The 21445-nt window shown below is 40.4% G+C and overlaps 3 protein-coding genes across 3 annotated transcripts; 1 reads left to right on the plus strand and 2 right to left on the minus strand.

The window, feature by feature from the left end:
- Positions 1–1271: 1271 nt before the first annotated feature.
- On the plus strand, positions 1272–2220 carry LOC102522792 (olfactory receptor 2D2). The gene is given in 2 exon segments (XM_006179172.2): positions 1272–1874; positions 1876–2220. Coding segments are annotated over 2 exon segments (948 nt in total).
- Positions 2221–4816: 2596 nt separating this feature from the next.
- LOC102523568 (olfactory receptor 10A4) lies at positions 4817–5892 on the minus strand. The gene has a single exon (XM_006194831.2). The coding sequence runs from the start codon at positions 5788–5790 to the stop codon at positions 4846–4848; it is 945 nt and encodes a 314-aa protein (XP_006194893.1). The 5' UTR covers positions 5791–5892; the 3' UTR covers positions 4817–4845.
- Positions 5893–18949: 13057 nt separating this feature from the next.
- LOC102518994 (olfactory receptor 10A2) lies at positions 18950–20139 on the minus strand. The gene is given in 3 exon segments (XM_032490460.1): positions 18950–19492; positions 19494–19739; positions 19741–20139. Coding segments are annotated over 3 exon segments (954 nt in total). The 5' UTR covers positions 20101–20139; the 3' UTR covers positions 18950–19144.
- Positions 20140–21445: the final 1306 nt, after the last annotated feature.

The raw sequence follows: 21445 nt of genomic DNA on the forward strand, positions 1-21445 counted from the left end.
CAATATCATATTTAAAAAATTGAAATACAGTTGATGATGTACAATATTGTATGTTACAGGTGTGAAAGTAGTGATTCACAAATTTTTAAAGATTATACTCCACTTAGAGTTATTATAAAATATTGGCTATATCAGCTCCACAGAATTTTATTATTGCTCCCACATTCTTTCAAATCGCTCTAAGGATACTGGCAGGCTTTTTAAACAACTCTACTGAAAACTATGTGATCAAATTATTTTTCTTTACTACTGATAATTTATTGAAGAAAGTTTTGTTTTTCTTTGTCAGGGGAGGTAATCTATTTAATTTATATACTTATTTTTAGAGGAGGTACTGGGGATTGAACCAGGACCTCGTGCATGCTAAGCACGTGCTCTACCACTTGAGCTGTACCCTCCCCCCATGAAGAAAGTTCTATGCTATGTCTAATAAAGAACACAAAAATGAAAAAAGACATAGACACAATTTTAAACGATTTTTAGTCTCTAGGAGGAGTAGACAGATAACTCAAGACAGTGAGGTATGATGGGCTGGAAGTGATGGATTAGTGCTACTTCATCCTAAACAAAACCAGACAAGGTGCTGGCTTAAAATGGAAACTATGTTGTAATGGTGTGTCTGCTATTTTGGAAGTTCACCCATGGTTGAGACTTCTATTCGGAGCTCCAGGTGAAGCTGGGGACAGGACTGTCCAAGAGGTCCAGGCACACCATCCAGAGGCACCATCCCTACGTTTCCTAGCCCTTTCAAGATAGGTCTTGTCGTCCAAGAAAAAAAGTCAGTTCTGCAAGGTATTTTGGCTCTTTTTAATTTCTTATACCTCAATGGCTATTTTTTTCAGGGAAGAAACAACAGTAAGTGTACGTCCAATGAATTTTTTAAAAATCTACAGCATCGTGAGATGGGGCATGTGTGGCCAAGGCTGCATAAGACTCGAGGGTTTTGTTGATAATAAAGTGAAATTAAATGGCATGCCTGTACAGGAGATTTCAGTCTACTGTTTTATTCTTAGAAGCATGATATTAAGATAAAGAAGATGATTCTTTTGATCTACTGTATACTTGTCGACGATGCTAGTTTTGCAACATTGAAAACATTCCAACTAAAGCCACACAATCATCTTCTAAAAACCTCATAAGGGGATTCTTGAAACAACTGGTAGTGATGGAGGGAAATTCCTAAGCCCTCCAACTCTGAACTGTACAATTTACAGGCTATATACACCTATGTTCAGTGTGTAGTGACTTCGTACTGAAAAAAGAGACAAACTATGAGACAGACGAATCAGACACGGGTGACAGAGTTCCTCCTTCTGGGACTCTCTGATGACCAACACACCCAGCAACTGCTCTTTATCTTATTCCTGGGTGTCTACCTGGTCACTGTACTTGGAAATCTGCTTCTCATATTCCTTGTTCATGTTGACTTCCAGCTTCACACACCTATGTATTTTTTCCTCTACAATTTATCTCTGGCTGACCTCTTTTTCTCTACCAACATCATTCCTCAGGCCCTAGTCCACCTGTTCTCTAGGAAGAAAGTCATTTCATTCACACGCTGTGCAATACAGCTTCTGCTCGTCCTCATTTTTGGGTGCACACAGTGTGCCCTTTTGGCAGTGATGTCCTATGATCGGTACGTGGCTATCTGCAACCCTTTGCATTACCCCAGCATCATGACTTGGAGGGTGTGCATTCAGCTGGCCACAGGATCGTGGACCAGCGGCATTCTGGTATCTGTGGTGGACGCCACCTTCACACTGAGGCTACCCTACCGAGGCAGCAGTCACATTGCTCATTTCTTCTGTGAGGCCCCCGCACTGCTGATCCTGGCCTCCACAGACACCCGCACTTCAGAATTAGCCACTTTTCTTCATGGGAGTTGTGATTCTCCTCATCCCTGTTTCCTTAATTCTGGTCTCCTACGGCCGCATCATCGTAACTGTGGTCAGGATGAAGTCAGCTGCAGGAAGGCTCAAGGCATTCTCAACCTGTGGCTCCCACCTCATTGTAGTCATCATTTTTTATGGGTCAGCAATTGTCACTTACATGACACCAAAGTCTTCCAAAGAACAGAAAGAGCTGGTATCTGTGTTCTACGCGATGGTGACCCCCATGCTTAATCCTGTCATCTACAGTCTGAGAAACAAGGATGTGAGGGGAGCTCTGAGGAAAGTGGCCCCCAGGAACTTCCCATGCAGGCTTGGAATTTTCCACTGACAGTGAGACCCTCCTGGCTGCCTACTAGTAAGAAATGCTGAGTAGGTCCCTCTGAAAGACCGGAATATGCTACAACTTTCACCCCTGGGACTTGCTTGTGGACCCATTCTCCATCCTTCATCCAGCACTTCCTTTGTAGAAGAAGAGGACAATAATTCATGGAGCATTAGCACAGAGGGTCTGCTTTCTTCTGGTTAGTCTTTTAGCACCAGGGGATTTTAGAAAATCCTGAGGAACACACACATTTTATAAACCCTGGAACCTGTAAAATCTATCTTTTAAAATCATACTGTATATTATTATCTATCCCAGATCCCACCCCAAATCCTTTATCTTTTGATATTTCTGAATCTCTTTGCATCATCAAATAATCATGAATTGACAAACAGTACTTAATCACTTCCTACAAGCTAGGTGCTACATGTATGTGTGTGTGTACACGCACCTTCATGTGTGTTTGAGGTAGAGAGTGACGAGCATGGGTAGGAAGGAAGAAGCAGAACATATGATCTCTGTTGTCCTTCTACTCATGCTGTTATTAAAGATGTGAGTTTCTATCGGGACACACTTTTATAAAGGTAAACACAGGGCTTTGGAAACCAAGAAGATATAGTGACATCCTGGGGAGCGTGAGAAGCTGTTACCAGTGCTGTGGGTGTAGGTGTATGAAGGTGAGGAGGCCACGGGAATAAATATTTCAAGCTCATTTTCTACCTACCTTCTGATTTCCTGTTACTGTATTAAAAAAACAAACAAACAGGATAATCTCCCCATCTGAAGATTCTTAATTCAATCACACCTACAAAGTCCTTTTTACCATGTAAGGCAACATACTTAACAGATCCTGGGGACTAGGATGTGAACTTCTGGGGGGGACCATTATTCTGCCTACCATCCCAAGGCCAAGTAAGATAAAAGTGGAAGAGCCATTAAAGCTTGCTAAAAATTTTTATAATAGTGCCAATCTGTTTAGTTGTGTGATTGCCATCATGCAAATAGAAACCCATGATCTACCTTTTCACTTGTAAAGTCTTATGGCGATACTTCAGAATGTGCTGCCCTTCCCGAACCCTTGCTGCAGGAGAGCTGGAGGATACTCTGAGTGGGAGATTGAACCTGTCCTGGTACCTCCCCGGCACCCAGAGCTAGAGCTGCTTATAGAGTCTGAGGAAAGGATGTGCCCATGCAGTAAGTGCTAGTTTACTCTGTTAATTATCAATAAACTGTCATCAATAATTTACACAAAGTATGATGCCCTTGTCCCAAGTCTGCTCTTCACCAAGAATCAGGGGTTGGACTATCACTGACAGAATCCTGGAGAGGGACTGCTAAATTGGTTGAAGGATATGCAAGCTGAAAAGGACAGCTGATTTCACCCAAACACAGTAACATTACCAGAAAAATCTAGAAAACGATCTTCGGGCTATTCACAGCAGTTTCCCACAATTTGCCCACTTCTCCTTAACCTGGAATGCCTCTACACTCTTTCTGCCGAGCAACTTCCATATCCAAGGTGGATAATTTGCAATTGAGGCAGTCGTCAGTGTGCAGTACTCTTTCTCCCTGTGAGGCACAGACCAATTATGGTAGCAGAGGAAGTCCCCAACTGATAGCCCTCTAAACATGTGTACTTTCCAAGCCAGCGGAAAATTTAAACTATCTTTTTATTACAGAAACAGACTCACAGACATAGAAAGCAGACTTAAGGTTACTGGTGGGGGGGAAAGAGGGGGATGAAAGGATGAATTGGAAGTTCAGAATTTGCAGATACTAACTACTTTGTATAAAATAGATAAACAACAAGCTCCTACCGTATAGCACAGGGAACTATATTCAATATCTTGTAACAACCTATAGTGATAAAGAATATGAAAAGGAATATATATGTGTGTATAACTGAATTGCTATGCTGTACAGAAATTAATGCAGCACTGTAAACTGATTATACTTCAATAAAAAGTATCTCTTTATTTCATCTCTTTCTCACCATAATATAAATTCTATGAGGCAAGAAATTTGTTTTATTCACTAATGTGTCTTCAGGTTCTTAATAATATGACACACACTGAATGCTGAATAAAAATTTGTTGAAATTTTGAATTTGAGTTTTGAAAGTTTTGAAAGTTTTGAAAATTTGAAAGTTTGAGCTAAAACTCAACATTTGTTGAAAAAAAAGACTGAAAGAATGAAACAAACTTTACTATTTATTATCATTACTTATCTTGTGAACAAAAAGGACTTTCAAAGTCCCAGGTAGAACTTTTGGACAAGTAGGAGAAGGTAAATACATGGATGAAAAAGTTTAAGAAAAGTTTAAACAAATAAGAAGTGAAAAATTGTAGTGAAGTTGTCAGCTTTCAGACAGGCTGCTAATCTGTGTGGCATCCTAGTGGCATCCTCAGAGACATTGGTACCACTGGGGTCCTGGAGAACACTGGAGCCATGGAAGTTCTTTCTTCCATCACTCACATTCTTTCATTCATAAATGCATCCTAGTGGAAAGTCCAAAGTCCCAGTGGGTGCACTGTGGCTCCTGGCAAGAGTAGAGACCAAAGACTTATTTGAGGAACTTGCTTTTTTCCCTTTGTCCTTGCATTCTACCCCTTCAGTTTCCACCGAAGTCAGTCATCCTTTCTGAGGGCCCAGGGTCCGGCGGACGACCCGCCTCAGGGCAGCCTTGACTTCACTGTTCCTTAAGCTGTAGATGATGGGGTTCAACATGGGGGTCACCACCGTGTAGGAGAGAGACAACAGCTTCTTGCTTTCAGGAGAGGTGCTGGACCGGGGCCGGAAGTACGTGAGGATGGCAGTGCTGTAGAAGAGGGAGACGACCAAGAGGTGGGAGGAACAGGTGGAGAAGGCCTTGTGCTTCCCCTCGGCTGAGGGCATCCTGAAGATAGTGGAGAGGATGCGGACATAGGACCCCAGGATCAACAAGAAAGGGAAGAGGATGAACAGGACGGTGGCTGTCAGAGCCTCCAGTTCAAACAGCGAGGTATCAGCACACACCAGTGCGATGACAGGGGGGCTGTCACAGAAGAAGTGGTTCACCCTGTTGGGGCCACAAAAGGGGAAGCTAAAAATCCATGTGGTTTGCACAATGGCCACCGGCAACCCTGAGAACCAAGAGGCAGCTGCCAGCTGGCCACAGGCCCGGCGACCCATGATGACTGGGTAGCGCAGAGGGTCACAGATGGCCACATAGCGGTCATAGGCCATGGTGGCCAGGAGGCAGCACTCCGCAGCCCCGAAGAAGAAGAAGAAATACATCTGAGCAGCACAGCCGAGGAAGGAGATGGTCATGTCCTGGGCGATCAGGGTCTCCAGCATCTTGGGCACAATGACCAAGTTGAAACCTATCTCCAGGAGAGACAAGTTCCTGAGGAAGAAGTACATGGGGCTTTGTAGGGCAGAGTCAGCTGTAGCGACCAGGATGATGAGGACATTGCCCATTAGGGTAACCAGGTAAATGGCCAGAAAAAGGAGAAACAACAGAACTCGTAGGTCAGAGGACAGGGCTGAGAAGCTCACAAGAATGAACTCGCTGACAATTGTCCAGTTTCCCCACATCCTTCTTCTGCCCAGGATTTCACTGGGCACTCACGCTGCGGGAGGGCAGAAGCCCCATATGTTACGTAGACTTCTGTTACACCCTTCGCTAGGGGAGCTCCCCGGGGCCTCACTCTCCACCTTGCTTCTTACAGTTGTCAAGACCAAGCAGCTATACTTTCCAAAATGTAAAAAACCAATCTGACAATGGGATTCCCATTTTTTGAAGAATGCTAAATTTTTTTTCAGACTGAACTGAGGCGCACTGCATATGTCTATACGTGTCCTGACTTTCCTCTGCTCTAAAAGGATAGTCAGAGCCACGGCTTCATTTGTGGGCTTCTATCCTGTCTCTCTCAGTGGTGCTAAAAACGAAGTCAGGCCAGCATTTCTGAAGAGAGGGGTCTTAACACAAAAGGAGGATGATGAGGTGGGCCAGGGCATGCTTTCTGCAAAATGAAAGGGTGGGAAGGAAAACGTCAAAGAAACTGAACCAACGATTACCCAGGATCCCCAAAGAGGAGACATGAATGTGTCCCCCGGTCTGGAGCAGTGCATACTTGGGAAGATGTCAGTATATTGGAGAAATCTTCATTTCTAAACTCAGACGACTGCAGTTTAAACAAGAAGACACATAATGTAGAAACTGTGGTTTACCTTGATCTCTGGGCTAAATATTCTCCATGTGGCTGTATGTGGCCAGACAAAGGGACCGTGGACTCAAGACAGAGTCAGATCAAAGGGAGAATCTAGATGTCTCTTGTGTAAACCCTTTCATCAGCTCCAACTGTTTGACTTGTGTCTCGACTCTCAAGAAATACAAAACTCAGATTTTACGCATCAGCAAAGAACGACTCTGGTATGCAAGCATGTGACTAATAATATTAAATCCTGTGAAAAAGATTGAGAAGTTTTCATCATTGCATCAACAACAAAGCTTCAAAATTGGACGCTGAGAGTCCTTCTGATGACGATAAACTGAAGAAGAAAACCTAAATAACTTAGCATGGTGGCTGGTATATAATACGTGCTCAATAAATGCTAACCGATAGAATTATTATGACCTAATCCTAGATCTGCCTTCTAAAATCCACTTTTCTCACCCATCGCCCAGACTTACTGTAGCCCTTGCTTTTCAATCCCAAGGAAAAAAAATAATTTATTCAATACATATTGTCTTTTGTGTGCCAGACACTGTTCTAGGTACTAAAGATGATATATCAGTAAATAAAACAAACAAAATCTCTGCCCTCATAGAACTCACCTTCTAGTAGGGAAAATACATCACAAACAAATTATGTAAGTAAAATGTATAGTATGTTACATGGTGATAAGAATAAGGAAGAAGAAGAAAGCAGGGGAGAAGATAGGATTTAGGGTGTGGGGAATGTCAAAGACAGTTTCACTTAGATGATATTTAAGTAAAGTCCTGAGCAGGTGCAAGACGTGAAGGATGATGAAGGAAAGAGGGAGGAAAAAAGCAAAATCAGTGAGAAAGATTTATTTAAATTTTTTGCTGATTCATTAAAAAAATCAAGCTGGGCATCATTTCCTTTATGAAACTTTTTTGATACCTTTTTTTATTTTCCTAGTAACAACTTTTTGATACCTTATTTATTTTCATAGTGAGAAATAAAATTTATTGAGCACCAAGTAAGTTTAGACAATAAGTGTTTTGCATGTTACACTATGTCTCACAACAACCTGGAGATACAGGAACTATTATTAGCTTCACTTTACAGCCAAGGAATCTGAGGCACAGACAAGTTGAGTAACCTCCCCAAAGTCAGGCATCAGGCAAGCTTTGGCATCAGGATATGCACCCTGGGTGGTCTGACTGCAAGTCCCGGGTGTGCCCATCAGGCGGTACTTTCACCCACTCCCTGAGGACGGGGGTGAGCCCGAGCTCACAGGTGTTGTGTCTGGCATAGGAAGGTAGCCAGGGAGAAACAAGCAAGACAATTTCTAGAGGGGCAGACTGTTTCAAGGTGTTAGCACCACTGGAGATTGGAAATACCGATTTCATAGTCCTCATCTTAGAATAATCGTTGATTTATGTCTCCACCACATAATCTCGGTGGTACACTCCTTGAGAGAACTTGTGTTATTCAGCTTTGTATCCCAATGCCTTGCAAGGTAGATGCCCAGTAAATTGTTACTTAATGATGAATGAAGAATGAAGATATGGAAAATAATCAGGAAAATATCTGTATAGACAGTGTGTAGGCACAGTAAGTCTCATTCATAAGAAATTTAGACACAAAAGTCTACATACATCAACAATACAGCCTTAGATTCAAAGAGTGGTAAGAGTTATAAATTACACTCATCATCTTCCTCCACCCCAATTCCCCTCCTTTTATCTACCTTATTTCAGGAAATGATACTGCCTGACTGTATAACCCAGGAACTGGGGGAAGAAGTCCTTTAATTCATCCCCCAAACTTGGTTATTTTTCTTCCCTAACACTGATACAGTGTCACCGTCTCCATCGCCATCACTACTGCCTTTAGGTTCTGGTTCTTATTTTCCCTGACCTGGAATATTGTAGGAGCCCAATTCCAGCTCATTCTCTTCAAACCATCCTTGAGTTGTGTGTGATCTGAAAGCAACTCTGATCGGATTACCTGCTCACCATCAATCACTCTCTACTGTCCCTGGGATAACTCAAACTCTTTAAGAAAATCTTGTTCTCTAATAACTGCTTATTTTTCCAGTTTGAAATCCTCTACATAGCTGATGCTCTGATCAACACCAAAATACTTCCTGTTCTGTGCAAACATCCTGCTCTCTCCCCACTCCCTGCATGTGTGCATGTGGCTCTCTACTCTTGGAAACCCCTCCTGGAATTATGTATAACTTTTGCTCATCTTGAAAGTCTCCACTGAAACATTTTCTTTGGGAAGTATCCCTGTCTTCCCTTGACTAATCAAGGAATAATTCTTTTACTTTCTTATCACACTTTGTGTAAACGTCTATTAGAGTATTTTTATAATTGTGTATGTGGGAATCTATTTATCTTAAATAATTACTAATGCCATGAGTACAAACGCATTCATTCATCATTGTATCTTTTGCACTTAGCAGAGTACTTAACTCCAAGTGCTTAGTAATCAATGTAGTTGAACTATTTTCAAAGCAGTCTGATGACACAATTGGATCTCCAGCTGAGCCAACAGACCTGTGGGTGTGTATGTGCATGTGTGTGTGTTTCACAGGTGGTACGTTAGGTTTTATCTTCCAAGATTATTTTGTTTAATTTGTCTACTATGGGCTGAGAAGATATTTTTAAAGCTTTGCTCTATCACACCAGCTTTGCATCACTCGGTATTCCATGAATGGCCACTTCCCTCAAATGTTTAATCAAAATATTTCTAGGACAGAGCCAAGACTCTGGGGTGTATCACTTATGCCATATCCCCAAGTGGCTTGACACCAATTTTTAATCTCTACTCTTTGGGCAAATAGCAAAGATATCTCTTTTTTTTTCTATCAGCGATGTTAAATCATTTCAGACATGGGTTGGGTATAAATAAACACAGTTATATGTACTGTCACCTGGAATAGATCCCTTTAATGTAGTAACAAAGATCTCATGAAAGAGCTCATCAAATGCCTTAGTGACATGCAGATAAACCACATTGATACTTATTTTCTAATCCAAGAGCTAATGTCAACTTATAAAACCCCTTCTGACTATCCCCATTCCCCACCTGGGTATAGCTAACTACTCTCTCCTTTGTGTTCCTCCAGGAATTCAAAATGCCCTTATTATAACAATGATTTTATGTCATAGTGACTTTATATGTGTCCTCTCCTGCAAATGGTGCACTTTTTGAAGCCACAAACTAAATGGTATCCATCTCTGTATCCACACTACATTGCCTGGTACCCACAAAGTAACAATAAATGTTTGTTCAACCACTAATTAACATTTGCCTTACTGTCATCAGTTAATTGGCTTAACATACTAATATCTTAAAAAGTTAATGAAGTTCTTTGTCATGAAACTCTTAGGATTTCCATGATGGATTAACATAATCACTATTATTTTTTCAGTATTTGTAAAAATCCTTTTACCAATGTTTTAAAATTATTGTCTGGTGAGAGATATGAAAATAAATGTAGAATTATAAAACATGACATGCATTTGAATTCTTCCTGTCACTATAATTGTTCTTGATATTATATAATATGTATAATTCATAAATATGATTATATATAAATATATATTATAGTTTCCGTAGTTTCAAGAAGCCTCTGAATCCAATCTTTCGGTAAAGCAGTGTTGGGCACAGAGAAAGCAGTCCAATGAAGTGTCGCCGAGACCTGTGACAGCTGAAACCAGAGGAAAACTACAGCAAACATAGTTGGAGAATTTCCTACTGACACACAACCAGATGACACTACTTACACACTAGACAGTATGTGGTGACAAAAGGTTAGGAAAGAAAAGGTTCTCAAGTCCCCAGCTGAGAAGTTATCAAAGAGAATCTCTGAATATCCAGTTAATGCAGCTGAGGGAACTTGCATCCACATAACAGTAGTTTTTCTGACTTTTAAAGCAGAGGTGCCCCTTCCTGTTTCTTTCGAACCAAATCTTTCAGGAACTCTCAATACTTCAGTGCAATGAGGATGAACAAGGGCAGGGACAGGGGCTCAGAGCCCCACTTGGCTTTCACTTTCCTCCTGTCCCATGAAGTGACCCCTTGGGCATCTTCTTAAGGCCCTACGGCTGCACAGAACACAAAGTGACAGTTGGCCCCTCTCCTGTAGCTGTAATTCTATATTTTCCTTCATTTGTCTAGCGCCATCTCTCTCTAATACTTTCTTTTGATCTGGCCTTCCCTCTCTTTCTTATTCAGATCTTTTACCTTTCTTTTCTGTTTTTAATTTTCTGTTTTCCCCTGCGACATAGCGGGGGTGGTGGAGAGGAAAAGAGAACGCTAGAGGGGAGGAGAAGTTATGCGGACACTTGGCTGAGGTCGCCTGGGCAGCTCCGTCTCTACCTGGAGGGTCTCCTTTCAGGGATGACATCTCGGACATTCTCTGCTTTGTTTCAACAAAGAAGACCAGGTAACATACTGAAGAGAACATTGTGAAGCCACATAAATGATGGTTTGAGATCACACGGTCATAATGGCAAAGGGCTCTGAAGTCATAAATTTGCAGTTAAAGTTCTGGTTATTTGTTTTAGCTGTGAGACATAGAGCTACGGATGTGACATTTCCTGAGTAATGATTTTCTCAACTGTAAAATGATGGTTTTTATGAAAGCCTCACTCACCTGGAAGGTGTGAAATGAGATAATATACGTGCAAACACTGAACATTCTGAAAGACAATACATATAGGATCATTGTTTTCTATCCTTTCCCAAGTTCCCTAATTTGAGAAGTCCTATAAAACTCCATTTTTTTAAACTTGAGAACTCTGATCTCCTTTCTTATCTCCCAGAAATGTGTCGACGAAGACATACTTTTTTTTAGGTGGTGAGCCATCATCCTCTTCACGAGAGATTTCAAGTCTGTGCCCTGCCCTCTCCCCCTTCACTTACCTCGTGTGTGAGACCTGTCTCTGTCACGTTCCAGACAAGCCCTGGTTGGCGTCAGCTGCTCTAGAGTAGCTTTAAACCATGTCTGAATGAGTGACTCCAGGGGAGTCCTCAATTATGGCTATGTCTGTGCCAGACATTTCAGGAAAGTCCTGGATGGCGTCTGTGCCAGTCATTCCAAAGACACTCGGCTGTGCTTGTCTTGGTCCACGTTGCTGGTGAACTCTGGGGTTGTGCCTTGTCACATTCTTAAAGAAGCTTTGTCCGGGGCTGTGTCAGGCACCCCAGGTCAACCCTAGGCTGCTATGGCAGGGCCAGTCCCTGTGAGGGAGCTCGGAGCTGTGCTGCATTAGTCACTCCAGAGAAGCTCTGGGCTTGGCCTGTGTCAGCCACCCTGGAGGATTCCAGGCTGGGTCTCAGGACTCTTTTGGTCCCTGCTGTTTACTGTAGGGAAGTGATTTCCTCCATTGCTTCCTCTCCCTCAAGTGAAGTCATAGGTTCTTCTTCTGACAGGTGTGAGTTTTGAGGGGTTCCCAGGAATGCAAAAATTCATGAAGATGTTGTAGTCCCATAACTGGAGGAAGACCTTGACTGCAGCTCCAATGTTTCCTGCACTTGTGAGGCTACAAGAGCAAAAGGAGAAACCTCAGTGGCCTCTCTATTCTCCAAGGCTTTCAGCAGAGAGAAATTAGAGGAGTGTGCCACTATTCTTTATTTTTTTTTCCAGCTTTGTTGAGATATAATTGACATGTAACATTGCATAAGTTTATGTACAACATGATGATTTGATTCCTGCATGTACTGTGAAATGAACACCACAGTATGGTTCGCCAACATGTCCATCACCTCACATAATTAGCTTTTGTGTGTGTTTGAGGTGAAAACATTTAAGATCTACTCTCTTATCAACTTTCAAGGATATTATCATCATGCTGTACATTTGATTCCCAGAACATATTTATTTAAAACTCAGTTTGTACCCTTTGACTAACATCAACCCACCGCAGGCCCTGGCAACCACCTGTTTCTTTGAGTTTGTTTTTTTTCAGATTCCATATATAAGTGAGATCAATACAGTATTTGTCCTTCTCTGTCTGACTTATCTCACTCAGTATAATGCCCTCAGGCTCCATCCTTGTTGCTGCAAGTGGCAGGATTTCCTTCTTTCTTATGGCTGATTAATGTTGCATTGTATACACGTGTGTGTATGTCACATCTTCTTTACCCATGCATCGCTGATGGACACTTAGGTGGTTTCCATGCCTTGGCTATTGTGAAAAATGCTACAGTGAATATGGGGGTGCAGGTATCTTCAGGAGAGTGATTTCATTTCTCGTGCCAGTAGCCTTTTACATCTCCCTTCACTTCTGATTCTCATTGGATTGGTTCTTAGGACTGTTTCTGACCTGGACTCAGGAGAGGTATTTTTAGGAAGGAAAAGGACAACTCAATAATTATTATCTAAGCCAAGTAGAGAATTTTAATGAAAACCATATTCAGTTGGTTGATGATTCTTTCCAATGGGGAGGCTCTTAACTCCTGGTTAAGATGAAAAAAGTCTGACTAACAATCTCAAAATCCTAACTCCTCTGGAATAGCAATTGAAGTTGAGAGAGTAAGATGGTGTCCATGCTTTGATATAAAGTTTCCTCCAGCCAGTTAGGGCTTCATCCAAAGACTCTCATGCATTTTTGAGCATTTCTTACAGTGCTTCTGAAATAGGTATTTTGTTTCTTACTGAAAGCAGTAACCATATCTGACTTGCTCATTATTATTTGCTTAGTACCTGGCACAGTGCCTGCACATACGATCTTTACTTTTTCCACAAGGCATACTTAAAACACTCGCATTCTGCCTCTTCCTCCACCCATATAACGAGATTTTCCATTTTGATTGAGTAGGATGGCATGTTCATCTTGAAGTTTGCTCTAGGGAAGTGATTTCCAACAAAAGTGAGAACAGAGGTGACTCAGTGGATGAAAAAGGATAACTGCTTATTGTTCCCCCTGAGAGCCCGTCTCACTGTCCAACATACAATATAAATCTCTGTTAGCCCCCGTGTGCACTTGGGATACAACCAAAGGTGGTGAGAGAGTAGAAATGGCTTCATGACTTCTCTCTGCCATTCTTCCTCTCATCCTCTCTCTCTTCAGTCCTCCTTACTAGCATTTGGAGGAGGAGCAATTGTATTTCAGGCTCCAATGACCAACGAACACATGCACAAGATCCAACTTGTATGTTTTTTCATTCATCCAGCAAATATTTATTGATTTCCTAACATGAACCAGGCATTGTGGTTTTCAGTAGTAAGTTTTACAGACATTGTCCTCGGCCTTGTGGAACATACAGTTTAGAGGGGAAGACTAACATCAAAAAATCATATAAAAACGTGAATTCACAACTGTGATGAATATGTAACTAGAAGAAAGTGATACAGCTGCAAAAAGAGCGCCGCCACTTCCCATTGCCCAGGATGTAACTATGGCTATGAGGGACTTGGATTATAATTTAATAAAGTTGTGAGCAGCACACCTTTAGCCATGTCTTTGGATGGCTAAGAGAAAAGCCTTTAAAAGGTAAAATAATCTTCATGAGCTACTTTCTCAGTCCCATTCATCTCAAAGGGATTCCCTGTAAAAGTAGGAGATGAAGAAAAAAAACTATCATCACTGTATATAATGATGTGTGGTTAGAAGTCCACTGTGGAAAAAAAAGATACTTTGAAACTGATGAATTTTAAAATTATTTTGTATTTATGTGTTTGACTATATGTTTCTGATAATTAATGCATATCCTTAGGAGATGAGTTTGAATTTGTGTGCTTGATTCAAATTACTTATCTGGACAAAAACAGATGTATCAGAACTCACACTGGTGGGTCGATGTTGAACTTGGAGAGGTCACCATACATTGAGTTGAGTTCTAGATTTGGGGTTTCAGTGGTCAAGTGTTTAATGGTCATTTTTAATGTTCTGATTAGTCTTGGAGTTTTTTGTTGACTCAAACACTCAGATGACGGAAAGCACTTCTGAAGGGCAGGCTGTAATGGACTCTATTGGAGTTCCTCCTTAATCCTCTTGAGTCATTCTGCCCAGCTCCGTGCACCCTTTGTCAGCTTCTGCAAGCTTTACTTCTAATAGCTGGTGCCTGAGACCGTCAGAAGAATGCCTCTGGGCACTGGGGAAGCTCTCCAGGAGGCAGAACTGCCTGAGAGTTTTAATTCTTCTTCCCTACAAGTGGAAGTACAAAAATCCTACTTTCTATGACCTGAAGCAGAACAAATTCTGAGATTTATTTATGCTCTGGTGATCCAGCAGGGAACTAGGGTGTCACCTGGAATTGTGTTTTGCTTAGCTGCTCCTCCATTCCCACTCTACTTTCCCATTCATTTTATGGTTTCTCCTTAATAACTTGCTTGCACTTGACTCCTTGGCTCCATGTCTAATTCTGGGATAACTTGTCCTATGATGAAAGTATTTGGTCCCAAGGCAAGATCAGTTACTGCATGTTTGGGTGGATGTTCCTAAAAGGTGAAAGAGGATTTTTAAGAGGGATATAAAGGAAAATACTCTAAGCCTGACTTCTCTGGGGAAAAAAACTCTTCTATACTTTTTTTTTTTGGGGATCTTTTCCAGATTTTCAGAACACTTGTACTCTGTTATAGGAACTGGTCTTGCTCTAGATGCAACCCTTCTGCCTCCAGTAGTGTATCTCTCCATGTGCAAGCTACCATGTAGTCCTATCAATTCTTCCTATAAAAAATACTTGGAAGTAATTTCTACTAATACCACTCTACTCCCAGTCACCATCATTTCTCAGCTAGATTACCCATTCATTTATTTATTTTTCATATACTATAGAAAAATTAGAGGATGATTTCATTGTAATGTAACATTTTTGTTGGGCAAAGCAAATCAGAATAAATGGAGTAAAGTGATAACGTTCAACATTGAAGTAAATGTCCTGAGGCCTTGGCATCAGGAGCTCTCCTAGCTGCTTTTAAGAAAAATTTAAAAGTGTGCTTGTACCTTAGGCTCCATCTGCAGAAAGGGGCACCCCTTAACTTTGTGCAGTGTGAGGCTCCTGAAGAGTGGTACTGACTCCCATAGCCATTTAAGGGCTGTCCCACTGGTTCAGAGCATCACATCCATATGCACAGTCTCAGCACCCAATATCCTTCTTCTAAATAAACTGTTGTTGGCAATTTCATTCTACTGTTACCATGCATGTTGACTGTCTACCGCGGCAATCTCCAGCCTCACTGAGCTGTGTGCCTGGACAGTCTGTATTGTCTCTCTACGTACCAACTATTGTTTCAGCTAATGTTCTGCCTTCAAAGTTGCATATATTTTGAGTGGTCTTCCCTAACCCTACTTCCCCACAGTATTTTTAGTGTGAATTTTGCAAAACGTGAGGTTTTCAGGAATGCCTGTGTTCTATTAAGACAGAAACACTTGCGCCAGTCTCATTTTCAGAGTTACAGGTACATTGGGGAAAGGCAAACATGTAAAAATAAGTACAATATAGTATATACAGAATTTAACTTATCTGTTGACAAACTTGGAATAGATGCATGTAGGAGAGAGTAATTTATACTGCCTGAGGGATTGGAGTGGGACTATGAAAGATGAGATGGATTTGGTTAAGATGAAGGTCAAAAGAACATTTTAAGCAGAGAAAATAGGATCCCAAGAAACCACCAAATGTTAATCATCTGAACTATGAACTCAGAAGTCTAATGCACGCCTTTTCTTTGATTTACTAACCCATTTTTTCCATAATCTTCAAATTTTATTTCACTCAAATAAAATTTAACTATGATTTTTAACCTATTATGTAAGCAAAATTCCAAATGATTGATGACAAATATTACTGATGTGGTTGTGGGGAAACAAAAAACCCTCATAAATTGCTAGTAGAAGTGTAAAATGGTGCAAGCAGTTTGGAGGAAAATTTGCCAATAGAACAACATTATATATTTATTTACCTTTTGCCCAGTGAATCTAATTTCTAGATTTCCACATGTCAGATAAACTGGCAAAAATATAAAAAGACATTTGCATAAAACTATTCTTTGTAATTGTAAAACACTTGTTAAATAAACTATGGCATACCTTCAAAATAAGTACTATAAAGTTATAAAAGGAATGAGGAATCCTTCTGTGGTTAAAGAAGAGCTATGTTGGAGTTAGCTTGGTCCATTTTAATCTTTGATGAAAGTAGCATCATGACTGAAATTTATAATATTACTTCAGCAAGGTATAAGAACCTGAATATAGGCTAAATACAGAGCCTGGGGAAGCTCAGGTCATTCTACCTGGGAAAAACAGCATGAGGGATAAAATGATTGTTGGGGTTATAAAGGGAGTTTTTTTTTTTTTTTTTTCCCTCAGGTCCTTTCTCTCTCTTCTCTTTCTGGGACCCACTATAATACAAATATTAGTGTGCTTCATGTTGTCCCAGAGTTCTCAAACTATTCTCATTTCTTTTCATTTTTTTTCTTTTTTCTGTTCTGTGGCAGTGATTTCCACCACTCTGTCTTCTAGCTCATTGATCCTTTCTTCTGCCTTTTTTAGTCTACTCTTGGTTCCTTCTAGTGTATTATTCATTTCAGTTATTGTGCTTTTTAACTCTATTTGGTTGTTCTTTATACTTTCTATCTCTTTGCTAAAAACTTCCAACTTCTTACTCTGTGCATCCATTCCCCTCCCAAGTTCTCTGATAATCTTCACAAGCATTGCCCTGAACTCTCTTACATGGATTGCATCTCTTCTCATCACTTAGTTCTTCTTTTGGCATTTTATCTTTTCCCTTTGCCTGGAACATATTCCTTTGCCATCTTACTTTGTCTAAATTTCTACTTGTATTTTTATGTGTGTGATAGGATAGTTACATTTCTTAGCCTTGGAGAAGTGCACCTCTGTAGGTAGCATCCTATGGGTCCCAGCAGTACACTTTACTCTCATCAGCCAAGGGCTAGGGGCCAGCTAGTCCCAGGGTAGAGTCTGGTCTGAGTTTGTGGGCTCATTCCATAGGTGGTGGGAAAGACCTGCCCACTGGTGGGTGGAGCTGGGTCCTGGCCTTATGCTGGGCAGGGTCATGTCTAAGGGCATATATAGAGGTGACTGTGGCCTCTGGAAGTCTTTTCGCAGCCTGTCTGCTGATGAGTGGGGCTGTGTTCTCACCCAGTTAGTAGGTATGGGAATTATTGATCCACCTTCCTATATACTACATACCAGTGAGCTTAAAAGAACTAACACTGCCTCTACAGCAAAGGAACCCATAAACAAAATGAAAAGACAACCTATGGAACAGGAGGAGATATTTACAAACAATGTGACCAACAAGGGATTACCTTCCAAAATATACAAACAGCTCAAAAAGCTCAATATCAACAAAACAAACAACCCAATCAAAAAATGCGCAGAAGATTTAAATAGACAATTCTCCAACAGGCACACAGAAAGATGCTCAACAGCACTACTTATTCAAGAAATGCAGATCAAAACTACAACGAGCAATGAGGTGTCACCTCACACCTCTCAGAATGGCCACCATCAAAAAGTGTACAAATAATAATTGTTGGAGAGGGTGTGGAGAAAAGGGAACCCTCCTACACTGTTGGTGGGAATGTAAATTGGTGAAGCCACTATGGAGAAGAGTATGGATCTTCCTTTAAAAACTAAAAATAGACTTATCGTATGATCCAACAATCCCACTTTGGGGCATATGTCCAGAGAAAACTCTAATTCAAAAACAAACATGCACCCAAATGTTCATAGCAGCAGCTATTTACAATAGCCAAGACATGGAAGCAACCTAAATGCCCATCAACAGATGACTGGATAAAGAAGTTGTGGGATAAATATATATATATAGATAGATAGATATATTCCTCAGCCATAAAAAAGAAATGAAATAACATCATTTGCAGGAACATGGGTGGACCTAGAGATTATCATACTAAGTCAAGTAGGTCAGACAGAGAAAGACAAATATATGACATCACTTATATGTGGAATCTTTAAAAAATCATACAAATGAACTTATTCACAAAGCAGAAATAGTCTCACAAACACAGAAACAAACTGTGCTTACCAAAGGGGAAAAGGGTAAGGAGGAGGGATAAATTAGGAGTTTGGGATTAAAAGATGAACACTACTATATATATAAAATAGATAACCAACAAGGTCCTACTGTATAGCACAGGGAACTATACTGAATATTTTATAATTACCTATAATGGAAAAGAATCTGAAAAATAATAGATTTATATATATGTATAACTGAATCATTTTACTGTACACTTGAAGTATTATAAGTCAACTATACTAACACTGACTCATGAGGATGATAAGGCAGTGAGGAGTGAGGAGATAATGCATTGGAAGGACTCATAGGGTTTCCCATGTGATGAATGGAGTCATATTTGCCCAAAATGATACAAAGTGAAAGGTGATTTTTGATTGATTTTGCTCTATTTTATTATGTGTGTTCCCAAGTGTTAGGATTACAAACACTTTCATACTGTTTACAATGTGAACACCAGAATGTGAATATCTGGAATTACTTGGCCACAGAACTGTTGAATTGCCAATAGGAAAAAAAAAAAAAGTAAGTCTATAACAGGCAAGCAAAGAAGGTTTCCAAGTGGTAGTGATAGGTCTAAACTACATCTGTGCAGCTTTTTCTCCACTGAGTTTTGCTGTAGTTATTTCAGAAGTTGGGTTTTATCACAACGCAGCTGGGAAGAGAGGCAGAGGAATCCCAAATATGAACTAATTGTTCCCCATTCAATAAGGTTTAGTCTTATTTCTTAATGTCTATGGGATGCAGTTTCTAAGGCTGAGGATTTTGCAGAAAGTCCGGCCAAGGGCATTCTTCACTTCATTATTTCTCAGGCTGTAGATGATGGGGTTCAACATGGGAGTCACAACAGTGTAGGATAGTGACAGCACCTTCTTGCTCTCAGGAGAATTATTGGACTTGGGACGGAAGTAGGTGAGGCTTAGAGATACATAGAAAAGGGAGACAACAAGGAGGTGGGAGGAGCAGGTAGAGAAGGCTTTGTGCTTCCCTTTAGCTGAAGGAATCTTGAGGATGGCAGCAGCGATGCGAGCGTAGGAACATAGGATCAGCAAGCAGGGTAGCATGACGACTAGAATGGTCCCAACTGATGGCATAGACCTCAAAGAGTGCTGTGTCTGCACAGACCAGCCTGAGCACAGGTGGGCTGTCACAGAAGAAGTGGTTCACCTCGTTGGTGCCACAGAATGGAAAGCTGAAGAGCCACGTGGTCTGCACAGTAGCTACAGGAACGCCTGGAAACCAGGAGGCAGCAGCCAGTTTGGCACACGTCCTTGTGCTCATGATGACTGGGTAGTGTAAGGGATCGCAGATGGCTACATAGCGGTCATACTGCCATGGTGGCCAGAAGGAAGCATTCAGAAACCCCGAAGAAGAAGAAGAAATACATCTGAGTGGCACAGCCAAGAAAGGAGATGGTCGTGTCCTGGGCAATCAGGGTTGCCAGCATCTTAGGCACAGCAACTAAGTTGAAGCCAATCTCCAAGAAGGACAAGTTCCTGAGGAAGAAGTACATGGGGCTGTGCAGCATGGGGTCAGCCCAGGTGACCAGAAGGATGAGGCCGTTTCCCATCAGGGTGACCAGGTAGATGATTAAAAATACCAGGAAGAGTAATGACTGTATTTCAGTAGGTAAGGAAGAGAAACTCATCAGGATAAACTCGCTAACTCTCGTCCAGTTGCCTCCAGCCATAGAAACAGGAGTGAAACCCCAGCTGTGGTCATGGAGAGATTCTCGATTGCAAGTGTAGGATTTTAGGTTTGTTATTCAGATATCTTCTTGTCAGTGTCAGTGAAAGAGACAAGATCTATAATCACTCAATTCATATCATCAGAAGTCAAATACAAAACAAAAGAAAAAAGTTCAAAGTCATTTGAGATCAAATATGATTGTTTAAAAAGGAGATTTTTTCTTCAAAAATTTAAATATGGTATTTATTTTGGGGAAAAGTGAAAGGATATAAGCTTTCAAACGTTGTAGGCCCAAATGATAAGTGAATTTTACAGTATGTATCAGAGGCTCTTTGAACTAGCAATTCCATATCTACAGTTTTATATTAAGATTACATGCAAATTTTATCTACCAGAATGGTCCCCTCAGTTTATTTACCATAGAGTAATTGAAACATACACAATAAAGGACAATCTAAATATATAAAAATAGATTGGTGAAATCAATTGTGTTACGTCTACATTACGGAATGCTAGGAAGTAATTTAAAAGTATAAGATATCAAACAACATGAGAAAATACTCAGTAAGTTTTGCTAAATTGATAAAGTAGGCTAAAAAATAGTATGTTTAATGTAAGACATTTATTTTAATGAAAATGTATATGTGTAAATATATGTGTTACGTAATACATATAGAAAGCCTTCAGTGCTATTTCTTTGTTAATATGTTAGTGGTGCAATTCCAGGTGTTTTATATTTCTTCTCTGCATTTTATACTTTCCACATTATCCACAGTGAAAATGTATTATTTTTTATTTGAAGAACAAATACTTGAATATTATTAAGAATAAAAAATTTGTAACACAAAACAATCCATAAACAGAAGGTAAAGGTAAATGACAAACGGGGGAAAATATTTGCAGTAACACCAACAAATGATGAAAAGTGTTTGTCTACCTGATATATAAGAGCCACAGAAATCAGTTTTAAAAAGACACAAACTCCTCAGAGGAAAAATAGAAGACACAAAGATTTATTTCACCAAGGAGTGCCAAGGGCCAGTAAGCATAGGACAGTTACTCTATTTTGCTAGTAATAAAATTAAAAATGAACATAGAAATTGAATTTCTTCATCAAATTTGAAATACTGAAAAATATAACATTCAGTGCGAGTAAGAAGTGGTGTTATAAATAATATCTTATTTTGTTTCAGGCTCTGTAAGTTTCTTCTAGAATAATTTGTTTGAAAATCAGTTTCACACAAATGGTGTGAGGATCCGGTAATATTAATACACTTTGATTCAAAAACTTATCTGAAAGAAGAAATGGAGGCAATGATTTTACGTGTCTGTTCAGTGCCAACCAT

The sequence above is a fragment of the Camelus ferus genome, chromosome 10 (assembly GCF_009834535.1).
Source record: "Camelus ferus isolate YT-003-E chromosome 10, BCGSAC_Cfer_1.0, whole genome shotgun sequence".
In the NCBI taxonomy this organism is placed as follows: domain Eukaryota; kingdom Metazoa; phylum Chordata; class Mammalia; order Artiodactyla; family Camelidae; genus Camelus; species Camelus ferus.

Coding starts and splice junctions, on each gene's coding strand:
- LOC102523568 (XM_006194831.2), bottom strand. CDS start 5,790: ATGTGGGGAAACTGGACAATTGTCAGCGAGTTCATTCTTGTGAGCTTC.